General features: G+C 39.5%; 1 protein-coding gene across 18 annotated transcripts in view; it reads left to right on the top strand.

Moving 5' to 3' along the window:
• Nucleotides 1-20,865, top strand: part of MTA1 (metastasis associated 1) — a 254,529-nt gene that overhangs the window by 133,271 nt on the left and 100,393 nt on the right. For 17 of the 18 annotated variants that reach the window (XR_008306726.1, XR_008306725.1, XM_053248452.1 and 14 more), the window contains 2 exons: nt 360-475; nt 12,000-12,151. Coding sequence is in view for 16 of the 18 variants with exons in the window: in XM_053248452.1 (XP_053104427.1) it covers nt 360-475; nt 12,000-12,151 (268 nt within the window). In the remaining 2 variants the exon portion in view is untranslated. The remainder of the gene's footprint in view (nt 1-359; nt 476-11,999; nt 12,152-20,865) is intronic. The other variant, XM_053248466.1, reaches the window with a different exon arrangement.

Here is a 20,865-nt window from a genome sequence, read left to right as displayed (position 1 = left end):
TTTTTCAATCAATATCTTTATTTCAGTCTTTGAGCAACATAAGGTAAAAGGAGAAATAAAAGCTGTGCAAATTGCAGCTATTAAGGCAGTAGGATCTATGCCTAGAGATTGTGATCTGTAGAGATAAAAGGTGGTGGCATAAAAGCTGTGGAACTAGAATCTATAAATCTATAAAAAGCTGTAAAAAAATGTTTACCAGTGTAATGAATGCAGTATAATTTTGCTGGTTAATGAAATACTTTTGTTTTAGAGCCAGTAGAAATGAGATGTATTCAAGTTTTATTTACCCTTTTAAAGACTCAGCAGAATGTTGCATGCCACAGTAAACTAATTTAATTTCCCTTTTTTTATGTATTAAGTAACAAGCCAAACCCTAACCAGATCAATGTAAATAACATCAAGCCAGGAGTGGTAAATGGTACAGGAGTTCAGGCACAGAACATGGGAGCAGGACGAGCTTGTGAAAGCTGCTATAGTAAGTGTTTTGCAAATGTAGTTATTTGTGCAAAAACAGGAGAAATTGCTTTGCAGAACTGTTATGCAAATAGGCTAGCACTTTCAAATTAGTGTAAATACAAATGCAATAAATGCTAATATAGCTGAACAATCAGAATGTTTTAAATATGAAAATATGTAAAAATATGACTTTCACATGACTGCCAAACTGAGACCAAAGAGAGCAAGAAATGGACACATGTAGTTCTAATAACACATTAGTTAACAGTGAAAAGCATCTGAATAGGTATTTTTTAAGAATTCCACAAAAGGTTTTTTGTTTTTTAGAAAAGGGGTTTTGTATTTATCAAGAAAAAACCTTTTGTGGTGAAACAGAAACCAACACCTCACTGGAAAATACCAGCAGCACTATAACAATCAGAGAATAATAGAAGAGGAGAGCTCGAGAAGTTGTTCACTACAATTTGATTATTCAGCTATAATTAGCACTTACTGTATTTGTATTTGAACTGTTATGTGAGGCCAGTTTTATGACCTCCCCCCCCTTTTTAATGTGGGTACATATTTTGATGCTGTGAATGCGGCACATACTATCCCTGCCCCATAATTTGTCCTGCAGGAGCCTAACTTGGCTGCGGTTTGTGTGCTCAGAAATTTGTTTGTGTGCCACAGGTGTCATTGGGGCAAGTAGCTGATATGGAATCGATTTGAAGTCCTGGAATTGTGTTGCCTGGGCTTTCAGAACTGATGATATTGGCATAGTAGAGGAGGAGAACTGGAGGAAATTGCACTCTAAAACCAGTGGAAATGCCATGAAGGAATAGGGGAACTGAGGGGCTACTCCTATTCTAGGATCCTACCATATGTGACCACTCAAAAAGCAAACCTTACAGGTTTGGATCCCCCCTGCGAGAGAATATGAAGCATCCCTACTACTTAGACCTGGGTACCTTGAACATAGTATAATATTTTTAAATTACTGATAAGATGCATATAGTTTTTCCCTAGTGAAGATAAGTTGCTAACTTGCAAAGTTTTAGCACAATTGCTTCACTTAGATGTATATCTCAAGTTATCTCAAAAACCTAGGGGGGTTACATTACTCAGAGATCAGAGAGATAGATCTTTGCCCACAAAAGTATGCACAATCTAAGTTTATAAGGGCATGCTGAATGAAGGATTAAATTTTAAGACAATTAAAATATACACATACTCCACTCCTGTAACTATTGGCATTTGTTTCTTAAAGCATCCTTCGGCTTTACTTTCTCTGCTTACTTTTCCTAAGGAGCTGTTGCTGACTCCTAACCAACAGTTTCATATGCAATTTTCTGGCTAGAATGCCTTCTTTCATTCTAGACTGGAAATGAAGAGATTGCCTGGTGCCCAAAACAAAACTTTTTCAGCCAGTCATCTCTTTCTATAATGAAAAAGAGAGAGGAAAAGGAAATACACTTCCCAAATGGTTGATGCAACGTTATTAATAATGAATATTTATATACTGCTCTTCAACCAAAGTTCCCAAAGCAGTTAACATAGAAAAATAAACAAGACATAAATAAGATGGCTCCCTGTCCCCAAAGGGCTCACAATCTAAAAAGAAACATAAGGCAGATACCAGCAACAGCCACTGGAAGGATGCTGTTCTGGCGTTGGATAGGACCAGTTGCTCTCCCCCTGCTAAATATAAGAGAATCACCACTTGAAAAGGTGTCTCTCTGCTCAGTTAGCAGGGGTAAATCCAAAATCATTATAAGGCAGGTGAATGACCAAATCAAAATTGCTGCTATTAGAACCTTTATAGGCTGCCCTGAGCTAATGGGTGCTATATAATCTCTGTTTTAATTAATTCTTCATAATATATGTATTTGCTTCTCTCTTTAGTAAAAACACACACAGGTTGCTGGTTTTAGATTACACATTCCATCTGAACATTTCCCACAGGTTCAATAGTACACATATAAGACCTCTTCATATTATGCCAGTATACAGTAGCATATATTATGCGATGCAGGCTTAGCTCTCAATGTCCTGGAGATTGATAATACATTTATGCCTCTGATTTCTTAAGTGACTTCATAACTCGCTCGTATCATCAGACAACAGAGTCCAAGATGGCAGGCCCAAGCATAATCCAAAAGAGCAGATGATGCAGAAAATAATAACTGAGGGAAATGTGTTAGCATGCCAATTTCTCTTAACAGAAAACTCTCTGTCATGTAGAACCTTGTTTGCACTGCTTCTTTGATCTATTGTTCTTTAACTCAGACATATAATTAAACATTTTCATGTACATTAATAACCCTTCACTAATGTTTGCAGATAGCACATGGATAACTTCCTTAAAAAGTCCTGAAAAATACTGAGTTTCAGATGCAAAAGATAATCATTTTCTAGGCTGAATCAAATGAAGGAATAGTGGGGAGGTGATTTTATTCCAATATCCATGACAAATTGCTTTCAGATTATAGATTTGATTGAGCACAGCCTTAGAAATAATTGAGGAAGTGGTTGCTTGCCCTCTGCTCCCCTCCTGCCACTGTAGCACTGTGAAATGGCTTACATTGTTTCGCTTCTTGATTTAGGTGTGTGTGTTTGTGTAAGAGAGAGAGAGAACAAGAAGTAGGTAACCTCGATGGAATTACATTAAACACAAGTCATTATTTATTTGTTTTATTTATTATTTATTTAAAATATTTATATCCTACCCCTCCAGTACACTACTGCTCGGGGCAGCTCACAACAATAAGATCTGTGTTTAAGTCATTAAACACAACACCAGAAACAACACCACAATAAGCCTAGCCCAATATGGCAAACAAAGCACTTAAAGCCAGGACAAAATAATACACAATAATATTTATTCAAAAGACATGAAAATTAAGCATTCAATAACTAATCTTCACAGTATGTACCCAGAGACCTGACATTTGCTTATAACAAAGAGAAGACAGTTCAAAACCAGAACATAGATAAAACATTAGGTAAAGATAGACTGACCATGCTGGTCTTCATCAGTGGCCCATTTGATAAATTAGTTAGCTGTTGCACATCTTTTCAGTAATGATTTGCATAAATTGTCACTACTTGATCAGTTATTTTCATTATACCCTGCTAACTGAACAAAAGAGGCACCTTTAAAAAGTGGTGATTCTCTTTATTTAGCAAGGGGAGAGTAACTGGCTCCATCCATCCCACACAACATTCCTCCATTGGCTGTTGCTGGTGTCTGTCTTATGTTTCTTTTTAAGATTGTAAGCCTTTTGGTAGGGAGCCATTTTATTTGTTTGTTTGTTTGTTTATATCTATGTGAAAAGCTTTGGTACATTTCTCGTCTACACCAACTGATATCATTTCTACTGTGATTAATGCCTCAGTAGTATCTAGGTTCTCTCCATTGTGGCAACTGCTTTCCTTCAAATCTCTGAATTGACTGGAAAGTCCTCACCTCACTGTTCAACCCAGTTTTCAGTTGATTCAGATATTTGAAGGAAAGCAGTTACCATTGTGGCAGGGGTGAGTGGGGTGTTCCTGAGAGCAATAAGCGAAGTACACCAAGAGGTATACTCCCAGTAGGGTCACCCAAGGTGCGAAGGTCATCCCAGAGGCCCAGCTAAAACAGGCAGGCACCTGTATTGGGCAGCAGCGATATAGGAAGGTGCTGGAGAAAAACGATCACTTCAGTGAAAACAACAAAGGCATCATTTCATACTGCACAGGAGAAGGCAATGGTAAACCACTCCTGTATTTTACCAAGAAAACCACATGGATAGACAAAATGGAATTATTGTTGATGTAGTGTTGGATGATGGGCCCCTCAGGTCGGACGGTAGTCAACATGCTACTGAAGAAGAGCTGAGGATCTCTGAGTACTGATGGTGTTTATGATGCAGTTAGATTAAATGCTTTTGGACGTCTAGCAGCTGATTTTGCCATGCGGGAAAAGTAAATCTAAAGCTGCAAAGACGGAATTACAATGGGAACGTGGAATGTAAGAAGCATGAATATGGGAAAGCTCGACACAGTGAAAGATGAAATGTCTACAGATTGACAGAATTAACAGAATTAAAATGGATTGGAATGGGACACTTTCAGTCAGAAAATCACACCGTTTACTACTCAGGACACAAAAAACAAAGAAAGAAACAAATTTATTCCTTGCCAAAGAAGGAAGGGTGTTGCTTTCATAGTCAGGAAGGATATAGCAATGACAGTACTTGGGTACAATGCGGTCAGTGACCGACAAATATCAATTAGATTTTGTCAACAAACCTTTAACATGACAGTTCTTCAAGTCTATGCCCCAACGACTGATGCAGAAGAAGAGGAAGTTGATGAGTTTTATGCTCAAGTCCAGCCTGAAATTGACAGAACATGCAAGCAAGATATGATGCTGGTGGTTGGAGATTGGAATGCCAAAGTTGGAAAAGGTAAGGAGGAAAATACAGTCAGTCTATATGGCCTAGGAAACAGAAAGGAAGCAGGAGAACGACAGTTAGTTTCTGCCAAGCTAATGATTTCTTCATTGCTAAGACATTCTTCAAACAACCAAAGCGGTGCCTATACACATGGACTTCACCAGATGGAATACACAGGAATCAAATTGATTACATTATTGGTGCAAGGAGGTGGAAGAGCTCAGTTATAACAGCAAAGACTTGGCCGGGGGTCGATTGTGGAACAGATCATGAACTGCTCATGTGCAAATTCAAAGTCAAGATGAAGCAGAAAAACAAAACTATCCAGCTTCCATGATATAATCTTGAGAATGTACCCACCATTTTCAAGGAGAGCATCAGGAACCGCTTGTCGTAAATTTGTTAGCTCGGCTAACCCAACAAGATTTACAACCCACTTCAGCACTCCCCGGTGAGTTAACAGAAAGTGGCAGTGGAACGGCACGAATGAAAAATAGAAGGCTCACAAAGAAAAACAGTAAATGAATTAAGTCCCCTGAGCTGAACTAGGTACCCCCCTCTAACAATAATTGAGCAATAAGTAAAAAGAAAACACAGAGCAAGGAATGCAAATAGCGAAGGACGACAGAAGCAAGGAATTAACAGAACAAAGCAGGAAAGCATAAACAAGGCAAACTGGAACTCGGACAAAGTTTTGGAATTCAAATAGTACAGTGTCTGCAGCCAGCAAAAAGTTGCAAACAGCATCTGAGCAAGTGAGACTGCTAAATATATATGGCTCAAGAGAATCAGCAGCCAGTCAGGCTTCCCTGAGTCAGCACTTCGGCTTCCTCTCTTGTGATCTCCTGCGCGTGCGTGACTGCCACTGAGCTTGCCTCTTGAGACGCCTTCTCAAGACAGGTGAAATCCCAGGTTCCTCCCCATCAGAAATCATGTCTGGCAGCTATTGTGAATCCTCAGCTCCAGAGTCTGGTCTCTCTGCCAAATCCTGTTGCTGTGCCTCTGAAACCTCACTAGCAGGCGAATCCTCCTGCTCTGACTCTTCTGAGTCAGCTGTCTGAGCCATGACACCGCTTTGAAGTTCTGAACCTCATTGATAGGGAACCAGAGGAACTGTGGGATGAAATCAAAGAAGTTGTTAAGGATGAATGTGAAAAGAGACTGCCAAAGACCAAGAAACAGAAGAAAGCAAAATGGATTTCAGAACCAATGGAAATTGCCAAGAAGAGGAGAGAAGCCACAGCCAAGAAAGATAAAGACCTCAGGATGGAATCTAATAGGGAATTTCAGAAAGCTGTTAGAAGCAACAAGAAGAAATACTACAATGACATCTGTAAAGACCCTGAGGATGAAAATAGACACGGAAAAACAAGGAAAGTTTTCCAAAAGATCCCCCCGAATCACCCCAGTTTCGATTTGCATCCAAATTTTCTGAATCAGTTTGAGGCAAAAAAGGGGGTTCCAGGGGCAAAAGAGTGGGGTGGGTGATAGTGCCCAATGGATGGAAGCTACCAACCAAAATCCAAATAAATTGTGCAAAGGGGTGATTTTTAAAAATCTTTTGAAGTTGGTGCATCTTTAAGCTTTTCAACATAGGGAATAATGGGGATTTCAGCAACCTTATAACTCCACGTGGGGGGGCACCAGGGTGGTCCAGAGCAGGTTGTGGCGGGTGGTACTGCCCAATGGGTGCAAGGAAGTGACCACCCATATTTCAAAGAAATTGGGCAAAGAGGTGATTTTTAACAATTTTTGAACAAAAATGAGCAGTGATGGGCAATTCTACATCCAGAACTTAGAATCCCCTATCACTGTTCATCTTTATTCATTCATAATCTTCTTTGATGCAAAACCCAGTGCTCTATGGGCTTATGGTTTTGGTTGTGGTTGGCACCCTGTGTGCACTACACCACAACCCACTCTGGATCACCCTAGTGCCCCCCTCAGAGAGTATGGGGCAGCTTGGGGCCGCCCACGTGGAGTTATAAGGTTGCTGAAATTGGGTGGTAGCTTCCACCCACTGTGGCCACAAAATTGAGGCCTGAATCCCCGAATTTATTTGGGTCTTAATCTGGGTGATTTTTTTTGTACCCGAATCTGGGCAGTTGAGCCACAGGGGTAATTAATTGTCTCTACAAATCGCCCGAATCAGCTAGATTTCGGTACAAATAATTTTGTGCCCAAATTGATGTGCACATTCCTAGTGACCAACATACTGGAAGAGGTCAGTTTATATACCCATACCAAAGAAAGGAAACTAACAGATTACGCAAACCATTGCACAATATCCTTAATTTCACATGTTAGCAAAACAATGCTCAGGATCATCCAACGCACATTAGAGTCCTACGTGGGAAGTGAAATGCTGGATGTTCAAGCTGGTTTCAGAAAAGGCTGAGGAACAAGAGACATCATTGCTGTTGCATGCTAGATAATTGAGAAAGCCAAAGCAATACCAAAAAGTAGTCAATATGTGCTTTATTGACTACAGAAAAGTCTTTGATTGCGTCCACCATGTCAAGTAGTGGAATATCCTTTGGAAAATGGGCATCCCAGAACATCTCATTATTCGTATGAGAAACCTATACACAAGACAGGAAGCCACAGTGCAGATGCAACATGGTGAAACAGACTGGCTCCAGATCGGCAAAGGAGTAAGACAAGGCTGTATACTTTCTCCTTATTTATTCAACTTATGTGCTGAACATATACTGAGAGAAGCTGGATTGGAAGAATGTGAGCGTGGCTTTAAAGTTGAAGGAACAAATATCAATAACCTGCGCTACGCTGATGATACCACTCTGACAGTTGAAAATGCAGGTGATCTGCAAGCTCTAGTAATGAAAGTCAAGGAGCACAGTGGAGAAAATGGGTCTATGACTAAATATAAAGAAGACTAAACTAATGACAATGGGTAAAGCAACCAGTTTCAGGATTGATAGTGAAGACATTGAAGTGGAGGATAGCTTCTGCCTTTTAGGATTGACCGTCAACAGTCAGGGATCCACCAGTCAAGAAATACGCCGCAGACCAGCACTTGGTAGGGTTGCAATGAATGCCTTGGAAAGAATATTTAGATGCTGTGACAAGTCTACAGCTACAAAGATTAGAATTGTCCGGACAATGGTTTTTCCCATGACACTCTATGGATGCGAAAGCTGGACTGTGAAGACGCAAGATAGAAAAAGCATTGATGCTTTTGAAGTTCGGTGCTGAAGAAGACTTTTGGGGATACCATGGATAACCATGAAAACAAACAAATGGATCCTAGAATAAATCAATCCAGAATTTTCACTTGAGGCACAAATGGCCAGGCTCAAACTATCATACTTTGGACACATTATGTGAAAATCCAGCTCCTTTGAGAAGTCCATAATGCTGGGATAATTTGAAGAAAAGAGAAGAGGACGACCAGCAGTAAGGTGGATGGACTCGATTACGACAACAGGGAATGCACCACTGAGAGTCCTAAAAGGCTAAGTTGAAGACAGATCATCCTGGAAAGCATCTATCTATGTGGTCACTAAGAGCTGACACCAACTTGGTGGTACTTAATCAATCCATCCATCAATCAGTTACCATAGTAGAGATAGTCTAGATACCACTGTGGGATTAATCACAAGAAGTCACAGTAGAAACGTGATTAATTCATATAATGAAAAGAATCGAGCAAGTAGTGACAGTTTATGCAAATCAGTACTGAAAGGGTGTGCAAGTTGGTAAACTCCGAATAATTTATCAAATGGGTTGCTGATGAAGACCAGCATAGTCAAAACACATCTGACAAGTCTATCACTGCCTATTATTTTTTCAGTATTCTAGTATAAGTCGATATGTTTGCAATGCAATGCACATATTAACTCCAACTGTCAACAAAAATACCCTTTATTGTGCAAAAGAAAAACTATAAAGTTGAAACATATAAAACGTTTCAGTATAACACACCATCCTCAGTTTAACACACAGATAAGCACAGATAAAAATCTCCTCCTTTCCCCAGTTGTTAAATTCCTTCAACATGATAACACTCTGTTCCATGACTGGCTAAGATAATGAGCGAGGAGGGGCTGGAGAGAGAAAAAGGGAATCACCTGATTCTTCTCAGAGGTTAATAGACTTTATGGCATCGACCAATGCCTCCTGAACATTAATGTCAGGTCTCAATTTCTCTATAAATAATGCTTCCTTTATTTTTCTTCTTTGTAGGTTCTGAAAGGAACCTACAAAAAAAAATCCCCAAAATAGATATTTTAGTAGGCACCATATGACCTTCATGCTTTATCCTCATATGCAATGACCAGCATTGATTCAGTATTCTAGTTTTGAACTGTATTTTTGTAATAAGCGATCAAGTCTCAGGGTATATAGTGTGAAGATTATTTATTGAACATTTCATTTTCATGGTTTTAAAAAAACTTTTTGCCTTGGTTTTTTTCTTTTAAGTTTTTACTTTGTTTTATTGGTCTTAAATGTTTTACTAAATTACTATTTGAATAAATATTTTATATTTTGTATATTACTAAACATAACACAACACTCTGTGTTAAACACAACACAAGCCATGTAGGTTTTATGTGCTGCTCTTATTCTCATTTCTAGTTTCAAAGATCAGTAGCCCTTTGAGGCTAGGAAAGAGGGAGTACTGCATATGATACCTCTATGGTCTTGTTCTTTGTTTAACGCAGATGGTGGCTGGACTAATACTCATTAGTTTGGACAAGAGAGTGAGCTATTCATTAGGGGTGTGCAATTCGGATTTTCGGGTGATTCGGCTCGGACCCGAGCCGAATCACCCCCGTTCTGTTTTGTGCCCGAATCTGGGTCACCCGAATCACCCTTGATTCGGTTCGGATTCGGATTTAATCCGAATCTGAATCCGAATCGATTCGGGGGGGTAAAAAGGGGCCCAGGGGCAAAATTTTGGGATGGGGTGGTAGTTCCCAATGGGTAGAGTCTACCACCCCAATTTCAGGGGGATTGGGCAAAGTCCTGATTTTTTGTGAATTTTTAAAGTTTTAGTGACTTTGGGGCAGTTCGGGGGCATAGCATGGGATTTGGGCAAAAGGAGTGGGGTGGGGTGGTAGCGCCTAATGAGTGCAGGCTACCACCCCAATTTCAGGGGGATTGGGCAAAGGGCTGATTTTTGGTAAATTTCTGAAAATTTCATGTCTTTGGGGCAGATTGGGGCATATTGGGGCAGAAAGTGGGGGCTGGGGCAGAATAGTGGGGTGGGGTGGTAGTGCCTAATGGGTGCAGGCTACCACCCCAATTTCAGGGGGTTTGGACAAAGGGGTGATTTTTTGAGAATTTTTGAAGTTTTGGTGACTTTGGGGCAGTTTGGGGGCAGAAAGTGGATCTGCCCCAAAAGAGTGGGGTGGGGTGGTAGTGCCTAATGGGTGGAGGCTACCACACCAATTTCAGGGGGATTGGGCAGAGGGCTGATTTTTTGAGAATTTTTGAATTTTGGGTGTCTTTGGGGCAGATTGGGGGCAGAAAGTGGATCTGCCCCAAAGGAGTGGGGTGGGCTGGTAGATAGTGCCTGATGGCTGGAGGCTACCACCCATCCCCAATTTAAGAGTGATTGGGCAGAGGGGTGAATTATGGTGAATTTATTTGTATGAGGTTTGTCTTCATAAGGTGAAGTGTGCTAAAGTGATTACTTCCTCATATTATTCATAGTAAAGGAAAGTGTGAAAAAGTGAAAGTGGGGTCATGAGAGTTGTTTAATTGAAAAAAATCTCATTTGCTATGATAGAATGAGAATTCACACCTCAGAAAAAACTTCTGAGGTGTGAATTCTCATTCTATCATAGCAAATGAGATTTTTTTCAATTAAACAACTCTCATGACCCCACTTTCACTTTTTCACACTTTCCTTTACTATGAATAATATGAGGAAGTAATCAATTTAGCACACTTCACCTTATGAAGACAAACCTCATAAAAATAAATTCACCAAAATTCACCCCCTGCCCAATCACTCTTAAATTGGGGATGGGTGGTAGCCTCCAGCCATTAGACACTATCTAGCAGCCCACCCCACTCCTTTGGGGCAGATCCACTTTCTGCCCCCAATCTGCCCCAAAGACACCCAAACTTCAAAAATTCTCAAAAAATCAGCCCTCTGCCCAATCCCCCTGAAATTGGTGTGGTAGCCTCCACCCATTAGGCACTACCACCCCACCCCACTCTTTTGGGGCAGATCCACTTTCTGCCCCCAAACTGCCCCAAAGTCACCAAAACTTCAAAAATTCTCAAAAAATCACCCCTTTGTCCAAACCCCCTGAAATTGGGGTGGTAGCCTGCACCCATTAGGCACTACCACCCCACCCCACTATTCTGCCCCAGCCCCCACTTTCTGCCCCAATATGCCCCAATCTGCCCCAAAGACATGAAATTTTCAGAAATTTACCAAAAATCAGCCCTTTGCCCAATCCCCCTGAAATTGGGGTGGTAGCCTGCACTCATTAGGCGCTACCACCCCACCCCACTCCTTTTGCCCAAATCCCATGCTATGCCCCCGAACTGCCCCAAAGTCACTAAAACTTTAAAAAATCGCCAAAAATCAACCATGAACCGAATCACCCGAATTTTTTTGCCCGAAATTCGGGTGATTCGGCTCGTGTCCGAAAAAATTCGGGGGACATCGGGGGTGATTCGGTTCGGCCCCGAATCACCCGAAATTGTTCGTTTCGGGCACAGATCGTTCTGTGCCCGAAATTTTTTGCACATCCCTACTATTCATGCATCTACCATACTGCTTCAACAACATTGGAACAGAGAGTTGGAGAGTCCACTGTGCAGACCCAGTTGTTTGCTAATCACCCCGGACAAGTTAGAAAAATAATTGCAGAAAATATTGCCAATTTCTGTAATAAATGTATGCCTGTTATTTTTTCCACGCTATTTTCTAATATTATATTCCACTGAAGATATTAGTGTGTTTCTGAAGATGCCAAATCAGTCTTCCTGTTACTGAAAAGTACACTTGCTCTTTGTAAATACTACTCCCTTATATTATATTGGAAAGCTGGATGTTTTCTCTCCTATTGCGATGACAAAGATTATCACTCTGAAAAATGAGTTCTAATGAATATGTGTATTTTCTGTCTTTGCTATTTGTAGTAACACAGTCTTACCAATGGTATTCTTGGGGTCCTCCTAACATGCAGTGTCGACTTTGTGCATCTTGCTGGATATACTGGAAGAAATATGGTGGCTTGAAAATGCCAACACGGCTAGATGGAGAGCGACCAGGACCAAACCGCAATAACATGGTGTGTACATTTACAGTATTCAGTTAGCAACTGGAGATTTCAGGCCAGCACTGTGAGCTGTAGTCTAGGAAAGAAAGGAAAGTGAGGTCAGGCAGGGCCTGAAATTGACCAAGGTTTATTCTGTCAGTCTCCTTTAGCAGCTACAACCCCTTCTCCTCTGAAGACAGAGATACCCTAAATGACGGAAAGCAAAGTAAATCCTAGTGTTGCTGCTTATTATGCCATTTAAAAATCTGCTGCACAAAAAGGTTTGTATTAGCATTTTATTAAAGTTTAAATGTGATTACACAAAGTAATAACACCAACACCCATAAATCCACCCCAGACCCATCATACAGATGAAGGAAGGTTGGGGGAGGGGGGTGGGGTATGGAACAAAACAAAAGACCATTACCATCAAAGCTTGGACCAACCATAAGTCACAGGTATCACTGTTCCATATATAAGTCAGAGAAAAGTTCAACAAATGCTTTCCGAATGTTGTTAAACTTGCTTAGTTTGTCCATTTTCCAAAATGCCTTGTTTTCTCTAGCAGCCAGAGCTGTCTTCTCATTCATCCAATCTTCTATATCTGGGGCTGCGGTGTTTTTCCATGATTGAAGAATAAGCCCTTTAGCTATTAATAAAGCTCTAATAATCCATTATTTTTGGCTCTCTGAAAGATCGAAGGAGGGGGGAACAAACCAGGAATGATCAAAGCATCTTAGTAATTTGAGGTTTTGATAAAGTATAAAGTTAATTCTCACAGATACTCTTCTCAAAAAAGGCAGATTACTTTACAGTAATAGTAGATGGATTAGATGGAGTAGATGAAAAAAAAAAGATGGATTAGTTTTGCCTCTGGGTCAGAACATGTGTCGGAAGTTGTTATCCGCAATTGGGAGCTGTAGCTTTTTGTAAGAAATTCTAGAACTTTTTGCTTCCCTGCATAAAAACCTATGAAATAATTTATCTATCTTGTTAAAATACATTTGAGGAATATTAAGGGGTAGGCCCTGAAGTAAATTGATTATATGTGAGATTATTATGGATTTAATCATATTGATCCTTCCCCATAGACTTGAATTCAATTTGTCCTACCGTTTTAAGGTCCATCTTAGTCAGGAGTGGGTCAAGGTTCATAGAAACTACCTTCTGAATGTTTTGGGGTATAAGGATACCAAGATATTTACTATATATAATATTTCCCCTATTTAACCACCCTGGGCCATTTTTGAAGGGCGGTATATCAATCAATCAATCAATCAATTAATTAATTCCAAATATAATTAAAGAAGCAGCAGCAATTTTCTTCAGTGTCCAGCAAGGTGTCCACACTGTGCTCAGATTTGATAGTCCCTTTTTTGTTGGGGAGATCAATATCAAACTGAACACCTCCGAGCTTGTTGAGGACACGAGAGAAAGCATTGGAGCACCCTTCACAGGTCATGTCATTAAAGAACTCACCTACACATATGTCTTCAGTCTTGGATCAACTGACTTATACGCAGAGACGTTTCCAAATATTTATGTTAAATTCATTTGGTGGGGTATAAAGTTATTAGTATCACTTATGAATAGTAGGGCATCAGCAGCATAAATATTAATTTTTAGTTCATTCTGACAGATAGGAATGCCCCTGATTAGTTCAGGATTCCGCATTGCAATTGCCAATTGTTCAAGGTCAAATTAAACAGGAGAGGAGATAAAGGGCAACCCTGTCTTCCACAAAATAAATTGAAAATTGATTACATGAACACTGATTACATGAATCTGGGGATCTATACAGAGTATGCACCCAGCTGACAAAATACTCTGGAAGGCCAAAAATTTGCAGGGAGCTATGAAAAACTGTCAAAGATTACAGTAATAGCAGCCTTATTCATAAAAGCAGGAAGACATAAATGACCTAGCCTTCTATCAACTGTATGAAACAACACTTGGATTAATTCATCTTCAAGTACTTTATATGACTGTATTGTAAAACCATCAGGCCCAGGTACTTTACCTTATTTCATATCGTTACGTGCTTGACAGAGTTCATTTTGGGTAAGTGGTGCACTAAGGCGTTCTTTTTTACTTGTGGAGTGTTGCAGGAGATTTAATGAAGTGACAAATTGGTTAATGTCCATAGATTTATCCATTTTATCCCCTTCATATAATTTGGAATAGAGGCCTTGAAATAATTCATTCATTTTTACTAGGTCGTTCCATACCCTTCCTGCCTTATCCCAAAGAAAAGCAATATTTCTATTCTTCATTAATTTTAATGTATGTGTCAAAAGCTTGCCAGCCCCTTCTCCATTTCCCCAATACTTCAATATTTTTGTTTAATATTTTTGTGTAAGGACGGAATCTACCTGTTTAGAATGCAAGAGATGTTCATATTGAAGGTTAAGCAGCTTACCATACTTATCAGGGGACTGAGATTGCCCATAATAAGTTATCGCCTCTGGTAGAGCTTGTTCCGGTTTCCGTAGCTGACTGATATAGGCTTTCTTTTTGTGAACGGCATAGTAAATCATTACCCCCCTCATATATGTCTTTAGCAAATCCTAGTGAAGAGACTTCATCAACGTTATTAGCCCAAAAGTCACTAAGGGCCTTTTATATTTTCTAAAAAGACATTTGTATTTCAGAAGAGACTTATTAAGACACCATTGTCATGATGGCTTGTCTGCTGAGATTGACAGGGCAATATCAAGAATCACTAGGACATGAGCTAAAATCAAAATTGGACCTCTTTTGGAGTTTAGTTAACAGAGCTGATATCAGGAAGTAATCTAGCCAAGAGCATGTCTGATGGACTGGTGATATGAATCTATACTCATGGCCAGTTGGGTTGAGCAATCTCCAGATACTCTACTTTCTGACATTGTTCGATAATTAACCTAGATTTGGATCTAGCTAATCTATTAATATTTCTGTCCAGAAGGCAAGGTTCAGCAGTTCATTGACATCTCCTCCAAGGATGATAATATCACAATCATATGTGATGAAATGTGGGAATTGAGATCTGTATAAAAGTCAGGATTGTCTGAATTTGGCCCAGAAATGTTATAAAAGGTAAACAATTGACCATTAACACTGCCTTTGCTAGCAGGAATCTCCCATTTACTTTGAGCATTAAGTCCAAAATAACAACTTTGGTGACTTTAGTTTGGCTTTAGTTGCCAGCTAGAATGGTTTCACCCACCCAGTCTTTCTGTATACTCTCAGTTTCAGCAGCTTTCAGGTAGGTTTCCTGTAGTAGGGCAATATCAACTCCTCTCCACCTCCCAGATTTAGTAGTCTAAGATCTTTCAGTTTTTGAGGCACTGAGAACCCTCTTGAAATGTCCAGGTGAAAATTGTAAGGTCATTTATGCTTAACAGAATGTAGGCTAAAGCATGCCAGTTTGATTACAATGACAGACAAGGACTGTGAAAGAAGCAGAGTATTACCATTAGCAATTAGAATGATTTAGCAAGTGGTAGGGTTTAATGCACAAGGAGAAACTCATTCAGTTTGATATTTTTCCCACCGAAATTTGATTTTAACTTATTTTAAAAGAGCTTTTAAATTGCTTTGTATTGTATTTTCTTTCCCTTTTCTCCTTTTGGTCTGTTATGATTTAATGTGTTATGTGTTTTTATTTCATATTTTAATGTTGTATGGTCAGTCGCCAGAGAACAATTTGTTATAGGGTGGTTAACAAAGTTGCTTATATAATAATAATAATAATAATAATAATAATAATAATAATAATAATAATAATAATAATAATAATTGTTTTTGTTTTTGTTTTTGTTATTGTTATTGACTGGTTTGTTTTATTCAGACATTGAGTCCTTCCCAAGGACCTGGGATGGCTGAATTTTATTATCAATATTGTTGTTGTTATTATTATAGATATCGTCGCAGAATATAGGCTGTTCCCAGTAAAATTGCTTTTTCTAATTGGCTGATGGTGGTTTCTGTGGCCCCTATGGTGTTGAGGTGCTCTTCAAGGTGTTTTGGAATTGCACCTAGGGCACCAATTACTACTGGGATTATTTTGGTCTTCTTCTGCCACAGTATTTCCATTTCAGTTTGTAGATCTTTGTATTTTGTTTTTGTTTTTTCTATTTCTTTTTCTTCTCTTCTGCTATCCCCTGGTATTGCTATGTCGATTATTGTAACTTGTTTTTCTTTCTTCTTAACTACAGTTATATCTGGTGTATTGTGTGGCAGATGTTTGTCTGTTTGTAGTCAGAAGTCCCATAATATTTTTACGTCTTCGTTTTCTTCAACTTTTTCAATTTTATGGTCCCACCAATCTTTGGCTATAGGTAGCTTGTATTTTTTGCAGATGTCCCAGTGTATCATTCCTGCTTCCTTGTCATGCCTTTGTTTGTAGCCTTGTCATGCCTTTGTTTGTGCTGTCTTTTTACAACAGCTGATTAGGTGGTCCACTGGTTCATCTGCTTCTTTACAAAGGCAGCACTTGCTGTTTGTTGTGGATTTTTCAACTTTTGTTCTTATTGCATTTGTTCTTAGTGCCTGTTCTTGTGCAGCCAATATTAAACTCTGTTTCTTTCTTCAAGTTGCCATTCTTAAGCCATTGCCAGGTCTTGGTGATGTTTGATTTTCCAGTTATATTGTGCAAACATTGACCATGCAGGGGCTTATTTTTCCATTTTTCTGCTCAGTTCTTGACTTGTTCTTTCATCTTCTTCACTGTCCTTGATATATTCTTCAAGGCCTCTTTCCTCCTCCTCTGCTGTTTGATGGACTTGCAGCATTCCTCTTCCACCTGAGCTGCGAGGGAGGTATAGCCTATCTACATCACTTCAAGGGTACAGAGCATGATTGATGGTCATTATTTTCCTGGTCTTACGATCTAGCGTCTCTAGCTCTGCCTGGGTCCAGTCTATTATTCTTGCAGTGTATCTGATAATAGGTATAGCCCAGGTGTTTATGGCTTGTATGGTGTTCCCGCCATTGAGTTTGGACTTTAGGATTTTTCTAACTCTCCCGATGTATTCACTTCCAATTTTTCTTTTAACTTCAGTGTGTGCAATGTTATCAGCCTGGAGAATGCACAAGTATTTGTAAGGTTCTTTCTCTTCCAGGTTCTTGATCTTGCTTCCATTGGGCAGTTCTATTCCTTCTGTTTTTCTTATTTTCCCTCTTTTCATTATTAATGCAGCAGACTTGTCTAGTCCAAATTCCATTGCTATATCGCTACTGAATATACCGACAATGTTTAACAGTGATTCGATTTCTGATTGGGACTTTCCATACAATTTCAGATCGTCCATGTGGAGCAGATGGTTTATTTTACTTGATGTTTTAGATGTTTGGTATCCGAGGCCTGTTTTGTTTAGTATTTGTGAGAGTGGAGTCATGGAGATTACAAACAACAGAGGGGATAGTGAGTCCCCTTGGAAAATACCTCTTCTAATGTTAACCTGTCCAAGTGTCTCGCCATTGATTGTTAACTGTGTACTCCACATGCACATTGCTTTTTTTTTATAAATATCTGGATGTTTTTGCTTACACGAGTTGTTTCTAAACATTTTAGTATCCATGTATGAGGCAATGAGTCAAAAGCCTTCTTGTAGTCAATCCATGCAACACTTAGATTTGTTTTTCTTCTCTTGCAATTTTCTAAAATCATTTTGTCAATCAGCAGCTGGTCTTTAGTGCCTCTGGTGTTCTGGCAGTTTCCTTTCTGTTCAGCTGGAAGCTGCTTATTAGTTAATAAGTGTTGCACTACTTCATCTGCTATTATTCCAGTTAATAATTTGAACATGGTTGGCAGGGAGGTTATCGGTCTGTAATTACTTGGAACTGCACCTTTTGCTGGGTCTTTCATTATGAGATGGGTTTTCCCAGTTGTTAGCCATTGTTTATTATAATCTATTGGATTGTCCCATAATTTCCCCCCTAAAAGGAATTTCTTCTTTATTTGGTGTTTCTATATTTCTTGCAGTTTCTCCTTCTATGCTTTGGTAGAAACATCTCTGATTCAACTGGGATTGGAGATTCTGCCTGTGTTGTGTAATTCTGGCTTCGTATCTGCCAATCTTCTTTGACAATGCTGTTTTTTGCTGCTTTATTATTTCCAAGACGTTTCTCATTTTCCTTGAATCTAGATCAGGGGTGGGGAACCTTGGCCCTCCAGCTGTTTTTGATCTACAACTCCCACCATCCCCAGCCCCAATTGTGGCTGGGGATGGTGGGAGTTGTAGTTCAAAAACAGCTGGAGGGCCAAGGTTCCCCATCCCTGATCTAGATGGTATTTTTGGATCAGATACTCTTTGGGGTTTTCATTCATCAGCTTTTTGTCTTTCATATATTTCAATTTACTAGCATCTGATCTAAGCCTGGCGATTTTATTTTCTAATCTAATCTTCCATTTAGGTGATGTACAACTTTCTTCTTTTACAGGTCCACTGATCTTATATCCAAGCTCTTGTGTTGTTATTGTTGCTGCACTGTACATTAGTTGGTTTGTTTCTTGAAAATTATTGGTTGTTATTTCTGCAAGTGCAGCATTGACATCTTTTAATGCCTGAGCAAGTTGTTTTTTGGCAACACTTTTTAGAGCTGGAAGTCGAACCCTGGTGGTTGTTTGGTTCATGTGCTCAGTTATTTTTTGCTTTAGTTCTTGTTGCTTTTCTGTTAAATGGCATTCAGGTTTTTGAGGTGAAGGCTGCCTGGTTTTGATTTTGAAACAGTTCAGCAACAGTGGCATCCTCTATTTCCAACACCTTCTCCACCTGCGCCTGGGCAACTTCTTCAGTTGGTGGTAATTCTTCCATATCCTGAGCCTCTGTTGCTCTTTGCAGTTCTTCCAGCTCACCTTCTGTGAATATTTTATTTCTTGTTTTGAATCTTCTCTGGTCTGCTAGCCTTTGTTCTGTTATTTCTGTATCTGGATGCTTCTCTCTCCAAATTTGGTACATTCTTTTTAAATAACCTCTTCCAGTTGGACTAGACTTGTAATAGCAGGTCATTATTTCCTTGTTGGCATTTTTCGTATATTTTTTCCGGTTAAGCGACGTTTCTTCCAGTAACCCTGCAGTCTCCAGCCCTGGTTGCTCAACTGAAGATCCTGAGTCCTGTAGCCCACTTGCCACCAGATGTCCAGGGACTCCAACACCTGGCGCGGTCCTTGTTGACCCGGGCAACGACCGTTCCGGTATAGATGTATTATTATTATTATTATTATTATTATTATTATTATTATTATTAAGTCAATTTCAAAAAATGGCTCAGGGCAGTTTACACAGAGAAATAACAAACAAATAAGATGGAACCCTGTCCCCAAAGGGCTCACAATCTAAAAAGAAACATAAGATAGACACCAGCAACAGTCACTGGAGGTACTGTGCTGCAGGTGGATAGGGCCAGTTACTCTCCCCCTGCTAAATAAAGAGAATCACCACATTAAAAGGTGCCTCTTTGCCAAGTTAGCAGGGGTATTAAAGTTACGTCTCACCATATTGTTGATGGGAGAGGCACTCTTCGTCTGGCTCCTCTGGTGAGACCTGACCAGTATGGTTGGACTTCTGGCATAGCTCTCACCTTCCTCAGAGCACGCAAGCCCCACAACCACGCCAAGGTAGTGCCTCACTGGGGGATTATTATTATTATTATTATTATTATTATTTTCAAAGGAGATAATAGCCAACAAAAAATAAACAAACCACAACATAAATCCTAGTACAATAATTAACCTATACCTTTTTGTTGGTCCTCCCAGCCCACACCCACCCAAGATTCCAGACAAGCCAGGCATCTGAATGTCTTGCAATCTCCCCCTCTTTAAGCAGCTGCCCACTGTATGCAAAGTGCCCCCACCCCACTTTAAGCAGAACTCTTTAAATCTTAACCATTTTACTGAATCTAAGTTGTTATTTCAAATCCCTATATTGAAATAGCATTCCGAGACCCAACCAGCATTATATATAAAAATATATAAATCTGGGTGGGTGGGTGTCCCAGATGTAATTAGAGTGATAGATCCAGTAGATTAATAAATGTATTCCAGTGAAGCAGTTTTCATTGCTTCATAAATCAAGTTAAAGTGATAACATTATAGTTATGCAGTAAAAGTGGAGCTTAGAGACAAAATTTCGGAAAACTACAGATCAGGCATTAATAATAGTTTTAAAAACATAAATTTCTATATATAATATGCTAAGGACATATGTGGCAAGCTCTGCCCACACAGTGCTTTACCAATCAGAGGTAACAGAGCAGAAGCACCTGTTGATTGGCCAATGAGGATTCCATATGCAGATATGGAGTAGGAGCCTGTGAGAGCAGAAGCACCATGGTGTTTGGGTAGTGGGGATTCCATATGCAGATAAGGAGGAGCAGCCTGTGGTGGTTAAGGTCAGTTGGAATGCAGCTGTTACTGGTTGGAAGATGTGCTTGATTGTAGAAAAGAATTTATATAGAGTACAGAGCAACTATTTCAGTCATCGACCAGAAACAGAATCATAAACAAGCAAGCGGCACTTACACACTGTTATTGTTAACAGTATTTAACCACTGAGTTAGTAAGCTTAGTGTTAAAATTAGACAATAAACTTTTAGATAGAATTAATCTGGATGTCCCAGATATATTGTCAACCAAGATAAAATAAAATTTATACCAATATCCTTGTGGAGGTCACAATATAAAATAACATGATCAGTAGTCTCCACAGCGTCTGAACCACAAGGGCAAAAACAAGAAGGATAAGGAACCCCCTTAAACC

This window comes from Hemicordylus capensis, chromosome 4 (assembly GCF_027244095.1).
Source record: "Hemicordylus capensis ecotype Gifberg chromosome 4, rHemCap1.1.pri, whole genome shotgun sequence".
In the NCBI taxonomy this organism is placed as follows: Eukaryota; Metazoa; Chordata; class Lepidosauria; order Squamata; family Cordylidae; genus Hemicordylus; species Hemicordylus capensis.
The sequence above is the reverse complement of the archived record's forward strand: the minus strand, read 5'-3'. Positions and strand labels throughout refer to the sequence as shown.